Genomic DNA, 20454 nt, shown 5'->3' with positions numbered 1-20454 from the left:
TATTTTCTCAGATTTCCCTCCAAATCTTTACGCGAGGCTTCACCCGAATGCATCCACGGTTTGGATGTGTCCACGTCAGATAGAGTGCAAGTGTCATCGGGTCGGGTTGATGACGTGGCGGGAGCGGTGCGGGGGTCTGGAGGCTGTTTTTACTTGTGCTACTTTTGTTTTGGATCCTCCTAGTTAAGGATTTATCGTGTTGACCACGCGCGACACAGAGAGAGGGAGAGAGCGCGTGAGAGGGGAGTGCATAGACAATGGGATCTTTGCATGGATTCAGTGATTGGGTGAAAAATATTTTTATAGAAAAAAAAAAAAAATAGAATAGACTGACAAAATTGGAAGGGAGGTGGGCCCCGCTTTGCTGGGCTTGTATTAGCTGAGGCTGAGGTGGCGAAATTCTATAAAGAGGGTGCTATATATGGATTTCTCATGTGGATCTTTATATTAGTCACATGATGTTGATTTTCCCACTCCCTTTTTCTCCATTTATACTTTTTTTTGCTTTTTAATAATTTTTAATCAATTTTGTTCTTTTTTATTCTTCCTTTTTCCTATTCTACCTTTACCATATTCTATGTTTCTCTCTCTTCCCCACTCTCTCTATTTCGATAGTGAGCTAAGAGCCCCATTCTCCGTCATATTTGAATATGTGGAGCTTGGCCGACATGCCTCCTCCATCCAGCATCACCCACCTCTGCCTCTAAAGTCACCGGTTCCTCCTTAAATCGTTCGACGATTTCAAACCATCGTCCCAACCCCCATAGTTCCCAGAATTACCACCTTTGCTGCCGCCGGCGCCATGGGCCAAAGGCGGCTTTGATTTCCCGAACCCTAGGCTCTCCTCCACGACTGGTGGGTTGTTTTGTTGATTTCCCAAATCCGACGACAAAACAAGAAATGTTGCACTTCGAATGCGACATTTTTCACTCCACCCCTTCTCCTACAAAATCCACGAGATCGAAAACCTAATCAACCCAACGTCCAATCTTGCCTTCTGATAGTCCATGGGGTTGTGGGTTTTCTAGGTTCTAATCTCGCCGGTGTCCACAAGATTGAATAATATGTTTTCTGGGTTATTATATAACCTTCATAATACATTAGTGGGAGAGAAGAAAAGAGGGGGAGAAGGGGGAAATTCTCAACATTTGAGGTTGAAGATTTTAACTTAATTGAATTTTTATTATCGCTGGGCTTGCTTAGGCTTTCAACTTCTTCTGCCTTGGCTATGTGATCACTTGTATCAGGATCATTGAATGATTGCTATTGTTGTTCATGGTTATTAATTCGTTTCTTTGGGTAATTCGAAGAGAGATATGGGGCAAGAGAGATTTCCATAGAGTTTAGGATAAGGGTAGAATAGGAAAGAGAAATAACAAAAAAGAACAAAATTGATTAAAAAGTATTAAAAAGCAAAAGGGAGTGTAAGTGGAGAAAAGGAGAGTGGGAAAATCAGCTTCCTTATTTTATGAGTAATGCTATTTAGACACACAACATTGACCACTTTAGCTGACCACCTTATGTGGCAATTGATGTGTCATGTCAAGTCAATTAATGAATGTCGCCATGTCAATTAAAAAATATATTATTATAAATAAACCGAATTCTAAACATGTATTTATAAAAAAAACTCACACACTATTTAAACATAGAAACACACCCAAAATCAACAATTGTATATTTTTTTGGTGTGTTTATAAATGGATTTTGAGTGTGTGTAATGATGGGTTTTGGGTGTGTTTATAAAGTGTTTTGGGTGTTGGGTTTTTTTATAATTTCAGCCCCCATTTTGGGTGTTTTGGTGAAACCCCCATTAAAAAAACCCTAGTGTTCCTAGTAAGTGGCCTAATAGCAAGATTCATTAATTGACATGGCATGACACATCAGTTGCCACGTAAGGTGGTCAGCTAAGGTGGTCAATGTTGTGTGTCTAAATAGCATTACTCTTATTTTATTGAACTTAAGCGAAGTTACTATTTAGATGAATCATTTGGCTAATATGAATGTCCACATCTATTGCACCCACGCCATAAAACGACTCGATAGAGATGACCTCAGGTTCTCAGTTTTCTTGGCTTGTTTTGGTAAGAACTAAGAAGCATGCTTTGTTTGTTGGTGATTGCTTGGCAACACCAACCATGGTCACGTATTTTTTTCATACACAAATATTTTAAATTACTTTTATTTATGAGGATGGAGATTTAACTCAAGAGTAAGAGATCAGTGTACTCTCTTAATTGACTTATGCAATTTCCTTTTGAATTTTATTTCTTTTTGAGTGTTTCTTTTCAACTTAAGATGTACGAGAATGATTCAAAATTTAGATCTCTTATAAATTAGAAATTAACCCTAATCATCCAGGGAAACTTCATCATATTTTTTTTGTATATATTAGGAGTTTGACTAAAGGGTTGAGTACAATATGGATGCCTTTGTTGTAATCGTAATGCATAGTTGGAAAATGAATTTGGGCCTCATTAGGGACCAGGCTCAGTACCGTTGCAACATTCCCTACGAATTAGATCATCAAGAACAAAAGTCCAGGGAAGAAAACAAACAAACGCACACACAATCGGTTTCATGCCACAGAAGGCCCAATCGGTTTGGATTTGGACTTCACCATTTGGGTTAGAAGTCAAATAAGCCCAAGGCACTAAAGAAAGAAGAAAAGAAAAAAAAGCATGTGCTATTTTGTTTAACTCCAAGCTGTTGGTCCTAAATTTGGGTTTGAGTCTCCCTCAGTTGCATTTGATACGTTGCTTTGAGCCATGTTAGTTCTTGACGAAGCTCATTCTCGTAATCATCTAATCAGTAGCGGAGCGAAGTTCCATCTGTTGGGGAGGCTAACAATACGATTTTTCACTATTTTTCCTAAATTTACAGAAGTTTATTATAAATTTAAATGTTGGAGTTTAAGACAACTACTTCGGGTCAAAGTGTGGCTCTGCCCCTGTATCTAACGGATGAGAAGTGGCTGAAAGTTTTTCTGAGATCGAATTTCTTTGCTTTTATAATTCTATTCCTTTCCAAAGTTTGTTACATCCATTGTTCATGATTTTCATCACAATGAGTTGGATTATGGAGTCCATCCCTTTGATGGCTTATCATGGGACACTATAAGTCAATATCCATTTGCCAAATAATTGGTACTAATTTTTTGAGCAAACATCGTACCACCGACAAAAGAGCTGGTCCTAGCTAGGTGACAAGGTGCACATAGTGCTTCTGTGGTGCATGCACTTTCTTCCTTTTCTTTGTATATATTTTTTTAATCAACAGTGAGTGCGATTCAAACTTGAGATTAATATTAGGAAAAAGAAGTATCACTACACTATCTAGCCGGTATAAAGTTGAACTTGAAACGAGTGAGTGCGATTTGAACTTGAAACCAATAGTAATAAAAGAAGTATCACTAGATGAATACCTAGCCGGTATAAAGTTGAATACACATTCAATGTAAGAGACAGCATATAGCAAATGATGAGAAAAAAAAAAGTGGAGGCTTCAATTGGCATGTAAAAACCAGTAAGTCATTTTTCTTGATCAGCTGCTTGAGGTGGAAAAGTCAGAGATGCTTCAATGACAAATTAAAGGTTAGGGAGGGAGCTGAGGAGGAGGATGACAAGAGCCGAACAATATTCAATGTAAGGTGGTGCTGTTGTTGTTAGCGATCATGCGTTGCTGTTTCTTTTTCGTACAGTTAGCTTTACTACTTTTCATGATTTTCTGATAGACAGATACTTAACCCAACATGGGAAGGTTGTTTTTTTCGTTTCGTAAAGACCCTTTCAAAAGAGAGTGATGATGATAAGGGAATCTGTCTACGTGTGATTGTGATTATACAATCACTTTTTCTAAGACCAAAAGCCTTTTCAATGTTTTCATGCCGCATGCGGAGACATGAAGCAATCATGCAAACATCAGTTACTAAAGTGAAACTGTGAAACCAAAGGTGAGAGATTTTTCCACAATATAAATTCGTACTTACTTAGTGCCATCACAGTTGTATTTGTTAGGTTGAAGAATTCACCCTTGTCCGTTAAATTTGTAGTGAAGAAGATGTAAGCCGATGGGTTTTGTTTCCGCCAAAGTTAGAAAAGGGGAGGGAATTTTCTCACACGCATTGCCAAGGTGTTATAGGGATTCAAACTTGAGACTACTCGCCTGCAAGCCCTTTTCCACTATTTGACAAACGTGCTGATTAAGTAGCTACATTCTGTAATTGAATATTGCATACACCCCTTCAATATTAAGGCATTATGTTGTTTGTTGTGGCTTTTTTTTTTCTTTTGGCCTGGGTTGTTGGTGGCATCTCATTCTCAAATACCTAGCTCAAGTTGCTCACACATGGCGCCGCAGTTATGTCCATGATATCTAAACTAGTGGAGCTAGCTGGACCATTCTACTTTTGTTCTGTAGTAGAACCACCCACAACGTCTTAAAGTGGTATTTTTTTAGGCTCACTTATGGGAAGGAGGAAAAGCAGAGGAAGGTAGGGGTGGGGGAAAAGGAAGTAGTGTTAAGCGCAGACTAAACTGTAGCAGTTACCTGTTAGTTCATAGACTTTTAGGTGCTCAGAATGAGAAATGTAGAAAGGAAAATGTATCTATTATTCCTCAAGGTAAAGACCTAGATGGCAAAACAGAACTTGCGAGGGTGAAGATTTTGAAATGGTAATTTCTTACCTTCTAGTGGCCAGCATTCATTATAATACACCCCATCACTGTCATCTGCAGTTGTCATAAACCACATTAACCTTATCTCCAATAGGCATAGGAGGGTCATAAGAAAATCTCCTTCCTTCTGAGAGATGAGACACAGAAATTCAAGGAATCCGGCTTGTTACTTTCATGTTAGGGAGCAATGCATGTTGATCCAATTTTTACCTTGAATTGTTTCCATCTGAGAACAGAACCTACAAACTGTAAATTACATCTCTCTGATTGTACAACTAAAATCCATCACATTCAATTTTCCTATCTGTGAAAAGAGGCAGCTGCTAGTATTATTTGAGAGTGTGAGGCTTAAAACCTGGTGACAGAATTAGAGAAGTTTGCAAGCTTTAAACATCTATAGCATCAACTGGTAGAGAAGTTGCCCTGTGAAGAGAGTGTGGAAGCAACGCTCCTACGTAGAAACTCTTTGCGGTGATCATTTGCTCAGGACTGTAAGCCCCATCAATTGCCTCACAATTTTGGAGACTTTGGTTTGCCAAATATTTCTTTTCAGCATCCACTGGAAAATATGTGAAATGCTTTCCTGAGGAAAAGGATTTCAGGGAAGGTTTTTTGTTTTCTTTCGTCCGCCGGGGTGAAACCAAGGACATTAAAGCTCCATTCTTTTCCCTGTGCTCCGAGTGATCAGAATTTGGACTTAGGCTTGAAGTTTTTGGTTTTACTCCAAGCTGTTGGTCCCTAATCTCCCTCAACTGTATTTGATACGTTGCTTTGAGCCATCTTAGTTCTTGACGAAGCTCATTCTCATAATCATCTAATTGATCAGAAGTGGTTGAAAGTTTCTCTGAGAAAGAATTTCTTGCTTTGGAGTCGCTCTCATTGTCCATAGTTATAATTCTCTCTTCCTTTCCAAAGTTTGTTACATCCATTGTTTCATGATTTTCATCACAATGGATCTCTCTTGATTCTCTTGAACCTTGTGAGCTGGATTCTGGTCCATCTCTTTGAGCCCAGATATCAGCATAGTGCACACCATTAGAATGGCTTGATGTTCTGGGTGCACCACCTGTAAGACATTGTTCTGACCCTTCAACTTGGTAGGTAATCTCTTCGAAACGGCCATGGACAGCAGCAGATCCATGTTTAGAACACTGAAGAACTTGGAGGTTCTTGACACCTGGGCTATCTGATGATGCATAATCCAGAATGGAACCATATGAGGCACAATTTTGGCAAAAACTTGCATTATTGCAATGGGGACTTTGTTCTATGCCTCGGCCCCTCTTCCACCCTGGTACCAAGGTAGAAATTTCACCATCAATCATCTCTGCTATTTTTGTCACATCTTGGTCTGTGATATCAAGCTCAGCAACCATCTCTCTAGCAACACTCAATGCCGTGTCAGTCTCAGTATCAAATGGGAAGTAGATGTTTCGGATGCGGCCTGCAGAGAGAAGGAACCTTTAGTTTCATTTCAGGATTTACAGGAAATAACAACAATGATATTTAGAATACTTGAGGAATTAGACTGAAACTTTCACCTTCTTTATCTGCAATTCTGAGCCTTAAAAAGATGTCATCATCTTCTCTCCTCCTTCCTTTGATTGTGAGGTCAAGATCACCCAAATGCTCATCCTCTTGACAAGCAAATAGATCAATTTCACTCAATCTGTAATCAACCGGATGGTAATCCAAATCATTTTCAGTTTCATAACCAAGACAATGGCCATACTCATTGCTCAAAGAGCTGTTACTGTGATGAAGTTCAGAGTAAGGTTGTCTTAAGAGGGGCCCTATTTCATACATATCCCTTGGATACTCTATTGGCCTTAAATCATATCCATAATCATCAACCCGGAGAAAAGGGTCTTTCAAAAGCTCCCTAGCAGAAAGCCTACGAGACACGGCCACTAAGCATTTTTCAACAAAATGCCGCACCTCAGGATCCTTTACTTTGTATAGAGCTTCTGGTTTTTTCCCCTGTATGAAAAATTCAATACATAAATCAGTTGGTAGAATCAAAAGGCAATCTGGAAAATTAAATTGAGAGTTTTGAGTTCCTACAGAGATAACTTTCTTATAGATTTGAGCAGGATGAGTGCATTCACTATATGGGTATTCAAAGGTAACCATCTCCAAGATGCACATCCCAAAGGAATAAATGTCAACTAATTGATTGTATTCCTCTTCATAAACCTCTGGAGCCATGAACTCTGGCGTTCCTGAGCAAGGAAAATCAACCAAAGAAAGAGAGAAACAAAACAAAGATGAGATTATCTCAAAGTGCAAAAACTCTATCTGATTACAAGTTTGCTATTAGAATAACAAATATCCAGCAGTTTGTTATAAACTGTGACATATGCTTGAACAGTCAAAAAATTCATTACCTCAAATTCTCAAAGCAATTCTAGATATTCTAATCACTGAAAAGACTTTTAAGCAGCTTGAAACACTTACCAACACAACGATCAGCATGCGATTTACGGAGGACAGCAGCGAGGCCAAGATCACCAATCTTGACTTCACCTTGGTTCCCATTGATGAAAATATTGTCACACTTGAGATCTCTGTGGATCACAGGGGGGTCATGGCTATGGAGATAGAGAAGCCCTTTCAAAATCTGCCTACACCAGTGCTTCACTGCTCTGATGTTAACTCTCTTGTGTTTTAGCCTATACCTACACATGGAAGCCAATACAAAATATACCCACATTGAATAATTAACCAAATTTATAGACTCAGACCAGAAAAGAAGGCAAAATGGAACTTACTGTCTGAGAGTACCAGAAGTAAACATCTCAGTAACAAAGTTAATGTGTCTGTTAGCAGTATCAACCCAAGAAGAGTAAAACTTCATGATATTGTTGTGCTTCAAGGTCTTGAGCAGGTGAATTTCACGGTAGAGCCTCTCAAGATCTTCAGGGTTCCGCAAGAAGTCATAAAGCTTCACTTGGTTCCATGCTACTTCAATCCCTTCATACTCATCAAAGGCCCTATAGCTGCAACGACCAATATATAACATGAACAAAAGTACATACTTTTGTACATAAACAGGCCCAGCCAGTAATAAAAATTCAAACTTGTACACTAAGTTGAAAAGGGTATTGAACCAAAATTCAAACTTGTGCACTAATTTGAAAAGGGTATTGAACCATACACTGTTTTTGAAGCTCCTTTGCCAAGAACTTCATTGTACTGCAAAAAGCAGCAAACTTGAAGTTAAAAAACCAGACCCAAAATTCTGTATGAACACAAAACAGCAAAGAGGGCATGAAAAACAGGGAAAGGAAATGAGAACAGGAGCTCACTCTTCCATATCTTCCAGTAGGATCAACTTCTACAAACTCAGAGTAATCCTGTTCAGGGGCAGTAACACCATTCATTCCTTGTTCTATTTTTAGCTATTTCTCCTTGTTAAATTTTTTCCCTCACCACCAAATGCTGTTTCTTGTTTCTATTATCTCAATACACAGAGAGAGAGAGAGAGAGAAAGCAGATGACTCATCCAATGCTAATAGCTTAATATGCTATGAATATTTGATAAAATGGGGGAAAGATATGGAATAATTGTTTATTGTGGAGGAAAGAAGAGGAAAGCAGAGAGCCTTGGAGAGTCCACCGAGAGCAGAACAAAGTTAATTGCCAACTACAACAACTCTTTTAGAGACAACAAGGCAAAGATTTCACTATTCAAACCCAAACACAAAACCAGACAAAACACCCTCTCTTTTTCAGCCTCCTGTCTTTCTATCTCATCACGAGCTGTTAGCCTGTTAAACCAACCACTTGCAATACATCGACCAACCAAACCAAGTCTCATAACTTTTCCTTTTTTATGTGTATATATAATAATTAATGTGTAAATGTGATATTTTATGGTTCTGTGGTACAAAATAACAAACGGGAATGTGGAACTTTTTCATTTCTGGGAAAAAAATTAATTTAAATCACGAAAATCTTGTGAAGACTTTGTTGTATTTGGAAAATGGTGGGTGTGGTGAGGACTGGACTGGGAACTTCAAAGTATGATTTTTCTTTTCTTTTTTCTTTTTCTTCCTTGTCCTCTTCTTCTTGTAGCTTGTTCTAATTGGCATGGAAAGCACCTCTTATCTCTTGTAAAGTTATAATATATGAAGATCAATCAACTTGGATTTTGTTGCAACTTTCATGTAATTTATGTTGTGATTTTTTCCCTTTTTTTAATGACATTGAATATGGATTCTATTTACTTTAGCCAGCATATTGTAACGTTCTCCATATCATTCTTGTATTTTCAATCTTTTTTATCATATTACTTTGAATGTCAACACTTCGAGTGTCAGTACTTACTATGTGGTTATGAAGAATTTAAGTTATTTAACCAAGTTTTTCTTTGAGTATTTTAATCCTAGATCTCATTATTTAATCAACAATACCATCCCTTTCAAGCAACAAAACGAAAATAACTATGAACAATTTTTTAAAATTCAAGTGTGACTTGATAAATCTTCACTATAAATAATAACGTACTTAATTTTGTCGGTTTAGATATGCACAGCAGCTGCAATGCGCACCGAGAGAGAGTACTTAATTGGTTCAACATTTCTTTGGAATTATTCCCAAGAGGTTGAGCAAATGGCGAGCCTGCAAAACATATTGTTGCTTATAGCATCATTAGGTGGGCAGGCTATACATTAAGATGATTCCATGCATTAGTTAAGTTTGATAAGCTGCTTAAACCTGTAACATACAAGTTACAACCTATATATGGTCTTTTAGTCATATTTGAGTGAGATCATAACACCGTTATATTAAATAATCAATTTACTAATTGCAATTATAACGCATGTATATATACTCATCGTCCACTCATATTATATTGTGTAGAGGATATATATTAATTTGCACGTATCATTATAATTGGATGCGTACACTTTATATATCAAAGCCAGTGAATCGGTCCCATGCAAGTCCTTTGTGCCCAACATTGTTAGGTACATGCAACATCTAGCTAGCTGTGCTCAAAATCAAATGTACACCTGTGAATTGTGACCAAATCAAATTAATTTACACCAAATCCTAGCCCACCATATAGTTAATTGAGCACGCTGCTATGGCCAAAGCAAGGGCTAAAGAGGCACATGGGACTCTACAGGTTAGGTATAAGATATGGCTTCATTTGCTTTGTAATATTTGCAGTCTTAATTGGTAAACTATAATTTCATTCATTTAAAAGTTATTTTTGTAAACGGGTCTAGTCCAGTGAAATAGTATAGTCTGGGTCCATATAAAACTAGAGTCCATGATAATCAACTAGACTAGTGGTTAAGTGCATCTAGCAGCAGCCAGCCATAATGAAATTGGGCCAAAAGGGAAGAGTAGAGTTCGTCAGCCTTTTTGAAGAGGAATAGATGCAAGTTGCAACCACTTGCTGCTGCTGCTGCTGCACGCTACATTAAGCGCGGGAATCTGTTGGTCTCCCTCTAGTCCTTTTCTGTCTCTCTCCTTTCTTTGTTTTTTTCCTTTTGGCAATCAATAATATAGAGAAATGGTCGCACCAACCAAACACATAAAAAGAAATAAAATAATAGAGGAATGGTTACATTTGGTCTCTAAGCTTTTTTCTTTATTAATTTGATAGCGGAGGGATGTTTCAGCTCAAATGAATTAATAATAGAGGAATGTTTTAAATTTTCTGTTCATTAGGAGAATTTTTAGTTGATATGCAACCAATGTTATGTAACTAATGTCACACGGGAAAGATTATTATACTAAACTGGGCTGATTTTAGTCTAATTTTCATTGTGTTTGTGGTGCTTTGTTCATGTATTTGGTCCTTTCGGCTATTGTATTATATGTTTGTTTCTTTCTTATTTATGAGATTTTGAATGAATATTGATCAATTACGACAAAAAAATAAATAAAAATCACACGGTTAATACATACAATTTGAAAATCACAATTTAAAATTTATTTTTATTGTTCGAATTTCCTTAAACATTTTTTAATGCTACTTCTTTTCACAATATTGGAAAAGCTGTGTGAAGTTCGAATTTTCCGTCGAATTTATAAAAAAAGAAAAGAAGAGAAATTAAAGTTAAAAGTCTCATATTTCAGTTAATCAGTAAAAGTAAAAGATAAATGTAAAAAAAGTTCAAGTATATTATGGTGCGCCTACCTCTCTGTTTCTAATGTGTCTTTTCTGGTCCAAAATTCCGAAACGGTAGTTCAGAGAAAAAAGGAAATGGAAAACAACAGTATCATCTCCGGCGACAAGCCCACAGTGATGGTGACGAACGACGACGGAATCGAAGGTCCTGGACTTCTGGCTCTGGTTCAAGTCCTAGTCTCCTCCCATCGCTACAATGTTCTTGTCTGCGCCCCTGATTCGTACGTTACTTAAAAACCATAAAACACTAAAAATATTCTTCACTTTGCCCAATTCTTTCGAGTCTTTTGTTTATTGATAGAAAAAAAAAAAAATTTCATTTCCGTTTGCAGGGAAAAGTCAGCTGTGAGTCACTGCATCACATGGCGTCATCCAATTCCTGCCAAGCAAGTGCATATTGATGGAGCAACAGCCTATGCTGTTTCTGGTATGGAAATTACAAAACCACATAAGCATTTTTCCAGTTTTATGACAAAACGGTCACTACCCTTGCGCCAAAAAACTAAAAATGAAAAAGTAAGAATCTTTATTCTTGATCAACTTTGCAGGAAGTCCGGCTGATTGTGCTTCTCTGGGTATCTCCAAAACGCTTTTTCCTTCAGTTCCTGACCTGGTAAATCTTTCTCACTTATGTACTAGTGCCATGATCGCATTTCTTATCTGTTTTGTTTTTCCTGATTGCTAATTACCTGTACTTTTTACACACAGGTAATCAGTGGCATAAACATGGGCAGCAACTGTGGTTATCACATGTTAGTAACTTTTCCTCTTCTATTTCCTTTCTGTAATTTGTTATCCTGATTTTGTCCCAATACTTTTGCAATTAAACAGAAAGATATCTGTAACTAGTACCAGCTATGCCCTGTTTGAACTCTGAAAAAGCCCAGCCCAGTTCAATTGGGTCAGTGAAACTATCGATCATCTTGTATTTGTTGAACACCAATATAGTTTTATACTCACCAGTTGCTTTTGAAAAGATTTGGATTTCCACCAGATGTCAGTGGTGAGGAAACTAGAATGATTTTATTCGCATAAGATATCCAAACACACTTATCACAAGGAGGCAGTCTTTTCGACTTTTCCCTAAAAGCTATGATGATTCATTAAAATACTTTGTTCTCAGGAAATCTTAAAATTTCACCCGATTAGTTTTGTTCCCTCGAGTGGTTTCACTAATCCAACTGTTGTTCCTCACAAAATACAGTTTTATTTTTCTGGCTTGTTTCTGCTCATAACTTTATTGAAAGATTTCTGTATTTGGAAATGTAGTATTTACTCAGGAACAGTGGCTGGTGCTCGTGAGGCCTTTCTTAATGGTGTACCTGCAATCTCTGTATCCTATGATTGGTATGTATACACTACAGGTTTGATACTTGTATTGCTTGTTGAACAATATTCATTTGTACATAAGTTGATGCTGAATCTAATGGTATTTTGTTTTTGCCAAAATTTCCTTCAGCTGCCATACATCCTTTTTTGACTATAAAAGAAAGTAAAGAAGTCTTATGTTGACCTTTTTATTCTCCTATATGAATGCATTGAATACTGGCATTACAGGGTTGGAGCTAAGAGCAGTATTAATGACTTCACACTTGCTGCCGAGGCTTGCTTACCTATCATAAACGGAGTACTGGTGGAATTAAGAAACAAAACTTATCCCCAAAACTGTTTCTTGAATATAGATCTGCCAGCAAATATTGCTAATCATAAGGTAAATTTCAGGATGCATGCTGTGTTTCGGGAATATTCAGTATAGTGACCTTCGTCAGATTCATCTTCTCCTTAATTTATGAATTTTACAACTTGCATGCCTAATTCTCAGTCCTTCCTCTTTTCCATCTCTTCAATATGCTCGTCTGTGTGAGTCATTTTTAAATTGACTATGCTACAGTAGACAAAGCTCATTGATAAGCACAGTAATATTACATATAAAGGCTATTTCATTACAGAAGTAATTTATATCAATAGTTTATTTTCTTTCCTTCGTTGTCTCTCTTTGTATTTTTCTTGTTTTCCTCTGACTCCATTTCAATGCAAGATTTGTAGGCAGTTTGTTTCGATGTTATATCCTTTAGCAAGGCTTACTGAATTGCAATGAGGTTGTTTGGTTTGCTCTTAGTTAAATGGTTAAGGTCTGTAATCTCCTTTAATATTACGAATTGCAGTAGTCAATCCAGGAGGCTAACAGGAAGGTAGCCTAAGAGAACGTTTACATCTCTGGAATTTTGTGCCAGTCATTTTGTTCATCTTAAATGTATTAACTTCTGTACTGTGTTCCCTCAACGTACTTTTGGTTGTCCTGATTATGAAAATTATACTAGAAAGCCTGGCTAGGTTAGCTTTGTACCGTAATATTTTAAATGTGATTTACCAGGATAATGCTTCCAGTTTTATGACAAGAGGATTAGTCCTTCTGTTATGCATTGATTTTGACACGTGCTTTGTAATGTTGTTCTGTTCTTTTCTTGTGCCTTAATAGGGGTATAAGCTCACTAAGCAAGGTAAAAGTTTAATCAAAATGGGGTGGAGGCAAGTTACTTCTGACCAGGTGGCAGGAAAAATGTTGTCAACGATGGTAATGGATACAGATTCAACAGCATCTACAGAAATTAATACATCAGCTACATCAGCAGAACATCTTTGGTTCGCAAGAGAAGTGGGTCCTCTTCCTCTGTGTTATTTATTGTCTACCTCACTTCTTGTATTCACTTATAAATATTTGCCTTGCTTTACCTGACTTCTGCTTGAAGGCTAGTGGGCTTTTTGTTTATGCTGATATATTATTGGTGTTGGATGTTTCTCGTTATTTTCTCATTCCCCTGTGTTATCTATTGTCTACCTTCTTATCATTTCTTCTTTAGAAACTTTATAGTTTTGGCTTGTCGTTGGGCAAGGTAATTGATAGAGAAATCTTGAATCAGAGTTGATGAAGGAGTTAGATATTCAAGAAAGTGTTTGGTTTCTCTGTGTTCTTCTTTGGAAACTAGTCTAGAAATACTCCGTCTATATTTTGGTTTTTCTTCATCATTCAAAATCAAAATTGACCTTTCTGTGGAAAAAGATAGTTTAAATTTTCATTCAAGTGAAAGAAAATCATTTTGGATCCTAGTAACTGGTAGATTCATAATGTATACACTTTTCAGTTAATAATTGAAAATAGTTATAGTGAGATATTTTTTATGGAAAACTGATGTGTTTGTTATTGCTTAAAAAGGTTGATAATTTGGCGGTTGTGGTGTTGGTGAAGGTAGTGGTGCCAATGTGATAGTAGACACAGGATTTGGCTAACATGAGGTGGTAATGATGGTGGTGGTACGGATATTACTGGCAATAGTTGCAACAAGGGTAGTAAGGAGGGAAATTATGGTAATAATGTATGAGGTTTAAACAACATTCAGTTTAAGTATGATTTAGATTTTAGATGATGGAAAGGATGATAAAATTGCGTTCTTTTATATTTTGCACTGAACAAGGTGCAAAGTACTCTTACTTGCCCTATTTTTTTCATGCTAAGTGTTGATTTCCTTTCTTTTCGTTTTATTTTGGTATTATCAAACACCACTGATAAATTCATTGCTAAATTTTTAATTGAAAACACACTTAATTAAGTACTGAATTGTCAATTTCAGCACATTTTTGGGTTATCAAACACTCCCCAGGTCTTTTCTAGTTGATTTTGGCGGTCTTGGATTGTGTGAGATGGAAATACTTGATTGTGGTTGACTTGAGTGAATGAGCTGTACAAACATGATGCTGATTAGAACTGCCCTAAGTGAAAGACATAATTTTTCCTAATTTGCGTGCATCATGTTGAGGATCTATTTTCAATTTTGTAGATAAGGAGTGGCCAAGTTGATGAGGATGATAGTGACCACCGATCTCTTCAAGAAGGATATGTGCGTATTTTTGTAATTTCGGTAAACTTATTTTTGTAGCGTGCGTGTCCATACTCACACGTCCTCATAATTTAATTTCAGATTACTGTCACTCCTCTTGGTGCCTTGTCTAATGTTGAGATAGATTGCCATGCCTACTTAAAAGAGTGGCTGCCAAATGTAGCTGAACGCTTGTCTGCATCGGCCTTATAAAGCTATTAAAGCATCTGGTTAGTATAACACAGTAGTCTTTATAAGTTTAACTTTCAGTAAGGTTTTGGGGATAAAGACTGTACTTGTTTCCGTTTCTTTCATGTGTTTACTAATTTTGAACAGCCTTTCTATGCAAATGATATGTACTTGTATGATTGGAACCTGGTCTCTGCACCCATGTTATGAACTAGTATGAAAGAGTTCTATGCCTTAAGTGCCTGCCTGAAATCAATTCATTGCCATTGGTGTCTAGTTTTTTAGCTGTTATTGAAAGGAAATGCTCATTTTGTGCAGGATTTCTGAAGGGATTTTTCAATCTCAAACGCGTTGCCCTGCATTCAGATTGACAGGGTTTTCAATTGTACTCAAACATTATTTTCGAAAACTTCATTAAGGGTTTTATAAACCTTATTCTATATGGTGGATCGCCTATTCTAATTTTCGAAATATGATGCTGTAATTTTCGAAATAATAGGTCTCTTATTCTGTATGGTGGTATTGTTAATCTATTAATTAATTTAGTAGCAGTCCTCATGGCTGTCATATTAAGTTTTGTATGGATTGGGGACGTTTTGGCTGAAATTTTATCATCTCATTAAGTTGCTAAGAATAAGTCAGCCACCAAACTAATTTGGATTCGTGCTGAAAGCCTTCATGACAAGAAATCAGCAACAACACTAATTGCCGACAAGAGCAATACAATTGCCGAGTTGCCGTTCTTTTTGTTCTTTATTTTATTTTTTAATATTTTTTTATTAAAAAAACTCTTGTCGGCAAGTAGTTTTGTTTTTTTTAAAGTACAAGCAATTGGGGGAGGAGGTTTATTGGGTGCCCAGGGTTTCGAACATCTGCCCACATGACAAAAGTGGAACAACTCAACCAATTGAGTTATACCCTACTAACAATTAGACTTGTTATTCTTTAGGGTAGAAAATTTGCTAGAACTCTAATGTGAGTGGATGTTAATTAGAGTAAGTTTTGTCGCTTTTTTTTCTTTCTAAATGAAGCAATTTAGGTAACAATATTATAGCATGTTTATTTAATTGAGATGAGTCTTTAATAGTTTTTTTCCCAAGAGTATTGGAATTATTTCAATTTCTCACTTTTTACTAATACATGGGTATTAAATTATTCAAATTCCTAACTTTTCATGTGTTTATTAACACAAAAAGAATAAAAATTATGTAAGTTTCACATTCAAATCCGTAATTCAATTCCACGCTCGTTCATTCTCTCTTTTATTACTGCCATGGTTCATAACTTCCACATTTCAAGTACGTAAGCATATCATAAAATGGAGGATAGTAGGATAGGGACTTTTGGTGGCTAGTCATACCCTAGAAGACGTGTTGAAGTTGGATATCCCCAAAGTGGAAGAAGAAAGTTGTAAAATATCTAAGTTTAGTAACAAATATCTAGTGGCATGAAAATGCTTGTCACTACTTTATGTTTCCAACGCACAAAACAGCAAAAATGGTAAAGTCTCAAGCTCTCTTCCTCCAAGAAATGGTCCTCTAGCTTTCGAGTCACGCATAAAACAATTAACTACAGAGTTCTTTTTTTTTTTATAACTCTTTTCAATAATTCATGGACTTGGTCAGAGAGGACACCGATGTTTAACACATTTCCTATAACTATTGGCCTGGAATTAATATTTGCCATCAATAATTAAAAATATAGGTTTTTATACTTAAAAAATGGATCATGAGAGTTTGAAAAAATTTAGTTATGTGCAAAAGTGGACACACACACACACAAAATCTTAGCTGAGGATTTGAAATGTTATCCGGGCCAACATTAACCCATTTTTGAAAATAATTTGCGGTAAAGTGGAGATTGAGTGCCGCTAAACATTAATTATATGCTAAATTATAGGCTTGTCTATTTGTTTTGTTTATCACCTTTTAAAGGGGATGTCATTCTGATTTTCTAGAATCAAAGCCAAGAAGTCACATTATTAAAGATTGCTTGACATTTTTGCCATGATAAACTACTCAATGTCGATGATATATTTTCTTTTCCAAAACATTTTATATAAGACATGTAAATCATGCAGGTGTCCAATCCATTCTTTGATAGACAAACTGAAGAGACAAAAACAGCCACCTCAACCACTGAAATAGACAAAACAACAAAAACAAACCACATGAAAGAAATAGAAAACAACTAAAAACTACCATTGCTTTGGGCAAGGCTTCTCTGCAACTTAAGTTTAAAGCATACAGAATATCTCATGATGTAGAAGAAAGATTCATTCAGATTTGGAGCCATTCAAAAACTCAAGAATAGCATATATTTTAATGCATTACATTTACAGAACACCAAAAAAGAAAAAAAAAACTGGGGTAAAAACCTTTTTACATGTACACCAGTGTAAAACAGTAAAACATAAATATTGTATATACTTGGCTGGAACTCTCTCATATACTGTGAAGAACATTGGAGCCTTCGCTTATGCTTTTTGATGGCAAAGAAGGTGTATGTGTATGTGCCTCCACTAGTATTGACCACAGGACATGCACATCCTCATAGGGGCAGGATTTTACATCCTCATACAGAATGTATATCCCTCTTCCTGCTACAAACAAAGGCCAAATGATTCAAGATAGTATAAATATTATGAACATCCAATAGGAAGCAGTCTGTAAATTGGTATTGTGTATAGATTCTTGATGAATGAGTGGAGAGAAGAGAAAGGAAGGAAACAGAGAAGAAGAGGTATATGCATGAATGAGAAAATGTGTTTTTGTTGTGTGTGCGTGCCCGTGCGCTCGCATAACAGTTTTAAAGCAAATAGATTGAGATTGTGAGATAGACTAAAAAATGGAGGGAAATGCAGGATGTGTTCATTGATTTGGAACTAAGCATGTGCAATTTTGCATGCTAAAATTTGGGAAAATGCAGGGTGGGAGTGAGTGATCACTAAAAGAACTTACTTTTCTTCGGAGCTGAATGGAGGCGAAACCACAGCTTCTTCAAAGGAGAGAAGAGGGAGTGCAGCCACCCCATTTGGAGAAGAGGGTGTGGCTCATGTGGGTGAAACACTTGGGAATGAAATAAACAATAAGACAGGGTATGAGATAAAATGTAGGTATTGCTTAGACAAGGGTGAAGTTTTTTGAAGTCACTGTTTCTAAGACAATTTTACAATTCCTATCATGTGGATCACATTTTTCTCTTGGTGCCATGTCTTTGTCAAACCTCTTTATCTTATAGCAGAAGGAGCCACCCTACCAATCAGATTTGCTTTTCACACTTCTACAAAAAGCTCTCCCCTTATAGCATCCCTTTGTGATTCTGTTCCTTCTGCCTCAAGACGCATTTTTGGTTTTCTACTCTTGTTTGTGTGTGTGTTTTGGAAATTGCAATAGTTACACACTCACTAGTGGGGTTTCTTCTTTTACCATTTTTGGTCACTTCTTGTGTTTCCAAGCTTCCTATTGGAGTCTCCTATAAGGTTTCTGCCTTCAGTTCCTCCACCTGTCCCATACTCTTAACTTGGTTGCCTTAGAAGTGTGTCTCAGACATGGCTTGCTAGCTGACTCTGAAATTTGACTCGTTTGGGACACATCAACCTTTGGTTTCATGCCATTCTTAATTTGCTTTTGGTTCATCCTAATTTTCTGATTATACTTATAAAAAAAACATGAATCTCCTACAAATCATATGTGAATAAGGCATAATTATTAATGATTGTCATTCCTAGGGACATGAAAGTATGGAGGTTTTTACTGATTTATTTCTGTTTTGGCTGATGGAAATAGCCTTTTGTGCTGATGTTACAAGGCCTTCCAGGATTAACCCCTTTTTAAATCCTAATCACATAAGCTTATGATCAGACAATCTGTCCCAATCACAGAACTACCATCTTCTGCTGACCAGTCCAAGCTCCCTCCCACCTTTTCCTACCCTTTTGCTTTGTTGGGCTTTTTATATTTTGATGCCTGTATTTCCTAAGCTGGCACATAATGGTAGGCTTTTTTTTCAATTTTCAATTTTATACAAATGATATTGGAGTAAGGGGGAATCGAATCTAGGATATCGAATGCATGGATACATACTCTTAATCACTTGAGCTACAAACTCATTGTCATAATGGTAGGCTTTTAGCAAGCCTAACAACAGAAAACATGGGTTTCTCTTCACCTACATCACTCTCCACTTTAGGTATGTGTTGACCCGCTAAGGGCCCGTCAACCCCGAACCTACCAGCTTGCCTGTTAGAGGCCTATTGCCAGCCCACGAGTTTACCAAATGCAACCCAAATCCACCCATGAAATCGGAGCTGAGCTGACCCGACCCAATTGCTTGCTCGGTTGTTTACCAGTTGTCTCATTGTCTTGTAGTTTCTTTCACAAGCTTACATAGCAAGGACTGCAGACACATGAACCATCATATTGAGACCTGGACTCCGTCTGACCCATCATGTTGATTCCTGTCCACAACCACAATCTTGTCTGTGAACCTATGGTTCAATCAATGCCCTACAAATGTAGCCAGTCCAAAACAAAAGGAAAAAAAAAACAAAAAAATGGAGATCCTCTGGCCCAAAAAGTCATCAGATGATAATTAAAATCAGCTGTGATCATCTACAGTATAAGAAATTTGCATCAATACACAAAACACAGAAGGATTCTGGGGAAGAAGAAGTCCAGAACTAAAGATCCTCTCAAGTCCCAAAGCTGACCTGCCAAATAATACATCATGACGTGATTTTTATTCTTTAGTGATGGTATAAATTAATTTCATTTTTGGCTTTGTAAAGCAAACAAAAACAAAGAACACAAATGATTTACACACACAACCGAAAGCTAGAGAATATCTGAGATGTTGGGGTCTAATCATTTAAATTTTACAACTTCTTTTTGTTTTCTGTCTAATCACAGCAGTAGTTCACCGGCAGCACATATGAAAAGGATCCTATAATTATTGTAATCACTTTTGTTTAACGGTAATTTTCCTGTTTGCCCTATCAATCAATCAAGCAACGACTAGTGGGACGTCGTCCGTTGATGATTAAATTTCTACCTTATTATTTATGAAAATTGATCAAACAAACTATATAATTTTTTTTTGGGTACAGAAAAGTTTAGGTGGAGGGAATACTACCTCATCCCAGGGTCAGAGCATACCATGGTTTCTTTGAGGTCTTATAGAGGGGGTCTTAGCTCTTTTTTGGGTTTTTACAAATTATCCATCAAGAGAGATAGTCGGCAACATAACTCGAACCTAAGCTTGAATAACGAAGATAGCGATTCTTACCAACTCAACCAACCTCTTGTTTGCAATAAACAAACTATGAACATATAATTGAGTACCAGTAACACTGTACAATGCATGCCAGCAAGCTGCAGCCACACATTAATCAAAACAAAGTTAGACTTTTAGGAATTTTTTTAAAATTTTTTATCATGAAAACCAATTTCATTCGTTTACCAAATAGTCAATAGTACTGGTCGGCAGTCACTATAAGTTATTTATAATTACACACACAAAATTGTTGCACCCTGCATTTTTTATACTTCACAGTCAATAATACGAG

General features: G+C 36.7%; 2 protein-coding genes across 3 annotated transcripts; one reads left to right on the top strand and one right to left on the bottom strand.

The window, feature by feature from the left end:
* Positions 1 to 4591: 4591 nt before the first annotated feature.
* On the bottom strand, positions 4592 to 8409 carry WNK2 (WNK family serine/threonine-protein kinase 2). 2 transcript variants are annotated; one of them, XM_021956162.2, is made up of 7 exons: positions 7985 to 8409; positions 7834 to 7871; positions 7448 to 7675; positions 7134 to 7354; positions 6741 to 6898; positions 6218 to 6656; positions 4592 to 6120 (listed from the first exon to the last, which is right to left on the bottom strand). In XM_021956162.2, the coding sequence occupies exons 1-7, from the start codon at positions 8057 to 8059 to the stop codon at positions 5063 to 5065; spliced, it is 2217 nt and encodes a 738-aa protein (XP_021811854.1). In that variant the 5' UTR covers positions 8060 to 8409; the 3' UTR covers positions 4592 to 5062. The 2 variants fall into 2 exon arrangements, with proteins under 2 accessions (XP_021811854.1, XP_088106084.1); XM_088249958.1 differs by lacking the exons at positions 7834 to 7871; positions 7985 to 8409 and having other exon boundaries at positions 4592 to 4902; positions 5032 to 6120; positions 7448 to 7690.
* Positions 8410 to 10843: 2434 nt separating this feature from the next.
* Positions 10844 to 15459, top strand: LOC110755042 (Survival protein SurE-like phosphatase/nucleotidase). The gene is made up of 10 exons (XM_021956192.2): positions 10844 to 11045; positions 11157 to 11251; positions 11373 to 11437; positions 11533 to 11576; positions 12094 to 12171; positions 12382 to 12535; positions 13304 to 13480; positions 14661 to 14720; positions 14802 to 14929; positions 15207 to 15459. Exons 1-9 carry the CDS (start codon positions 10900 to 10902, stop codon positions 14910 to 14912), a joined length of 930 nt encoding a protein of 309 aa, XP_021811884.2. The 5' UTR covers positions 10844 to 10899; the 3' UTR covers positions 14913 to 14929; positions 15207 to 15459.
* Positions 15460 to 20454: the final 4995 nt, after the last annotated feature.

Source organism: Prunus avium, chromosome 1 (assembly GCF_965620075.1).
Source record: "Prunus avium chromosome 1, drPruAviu1.hap1.1, whole genome shotgun sequence".
NCBI lineage: Eukaryota > Viridiplantae > Streptophyta > Magnoliopsida > Rosales > Rosaceae > Prunus > Prunus avium.
This window is presented reverse-complemented; position numbering and strand designations above follow the sequence as displayed.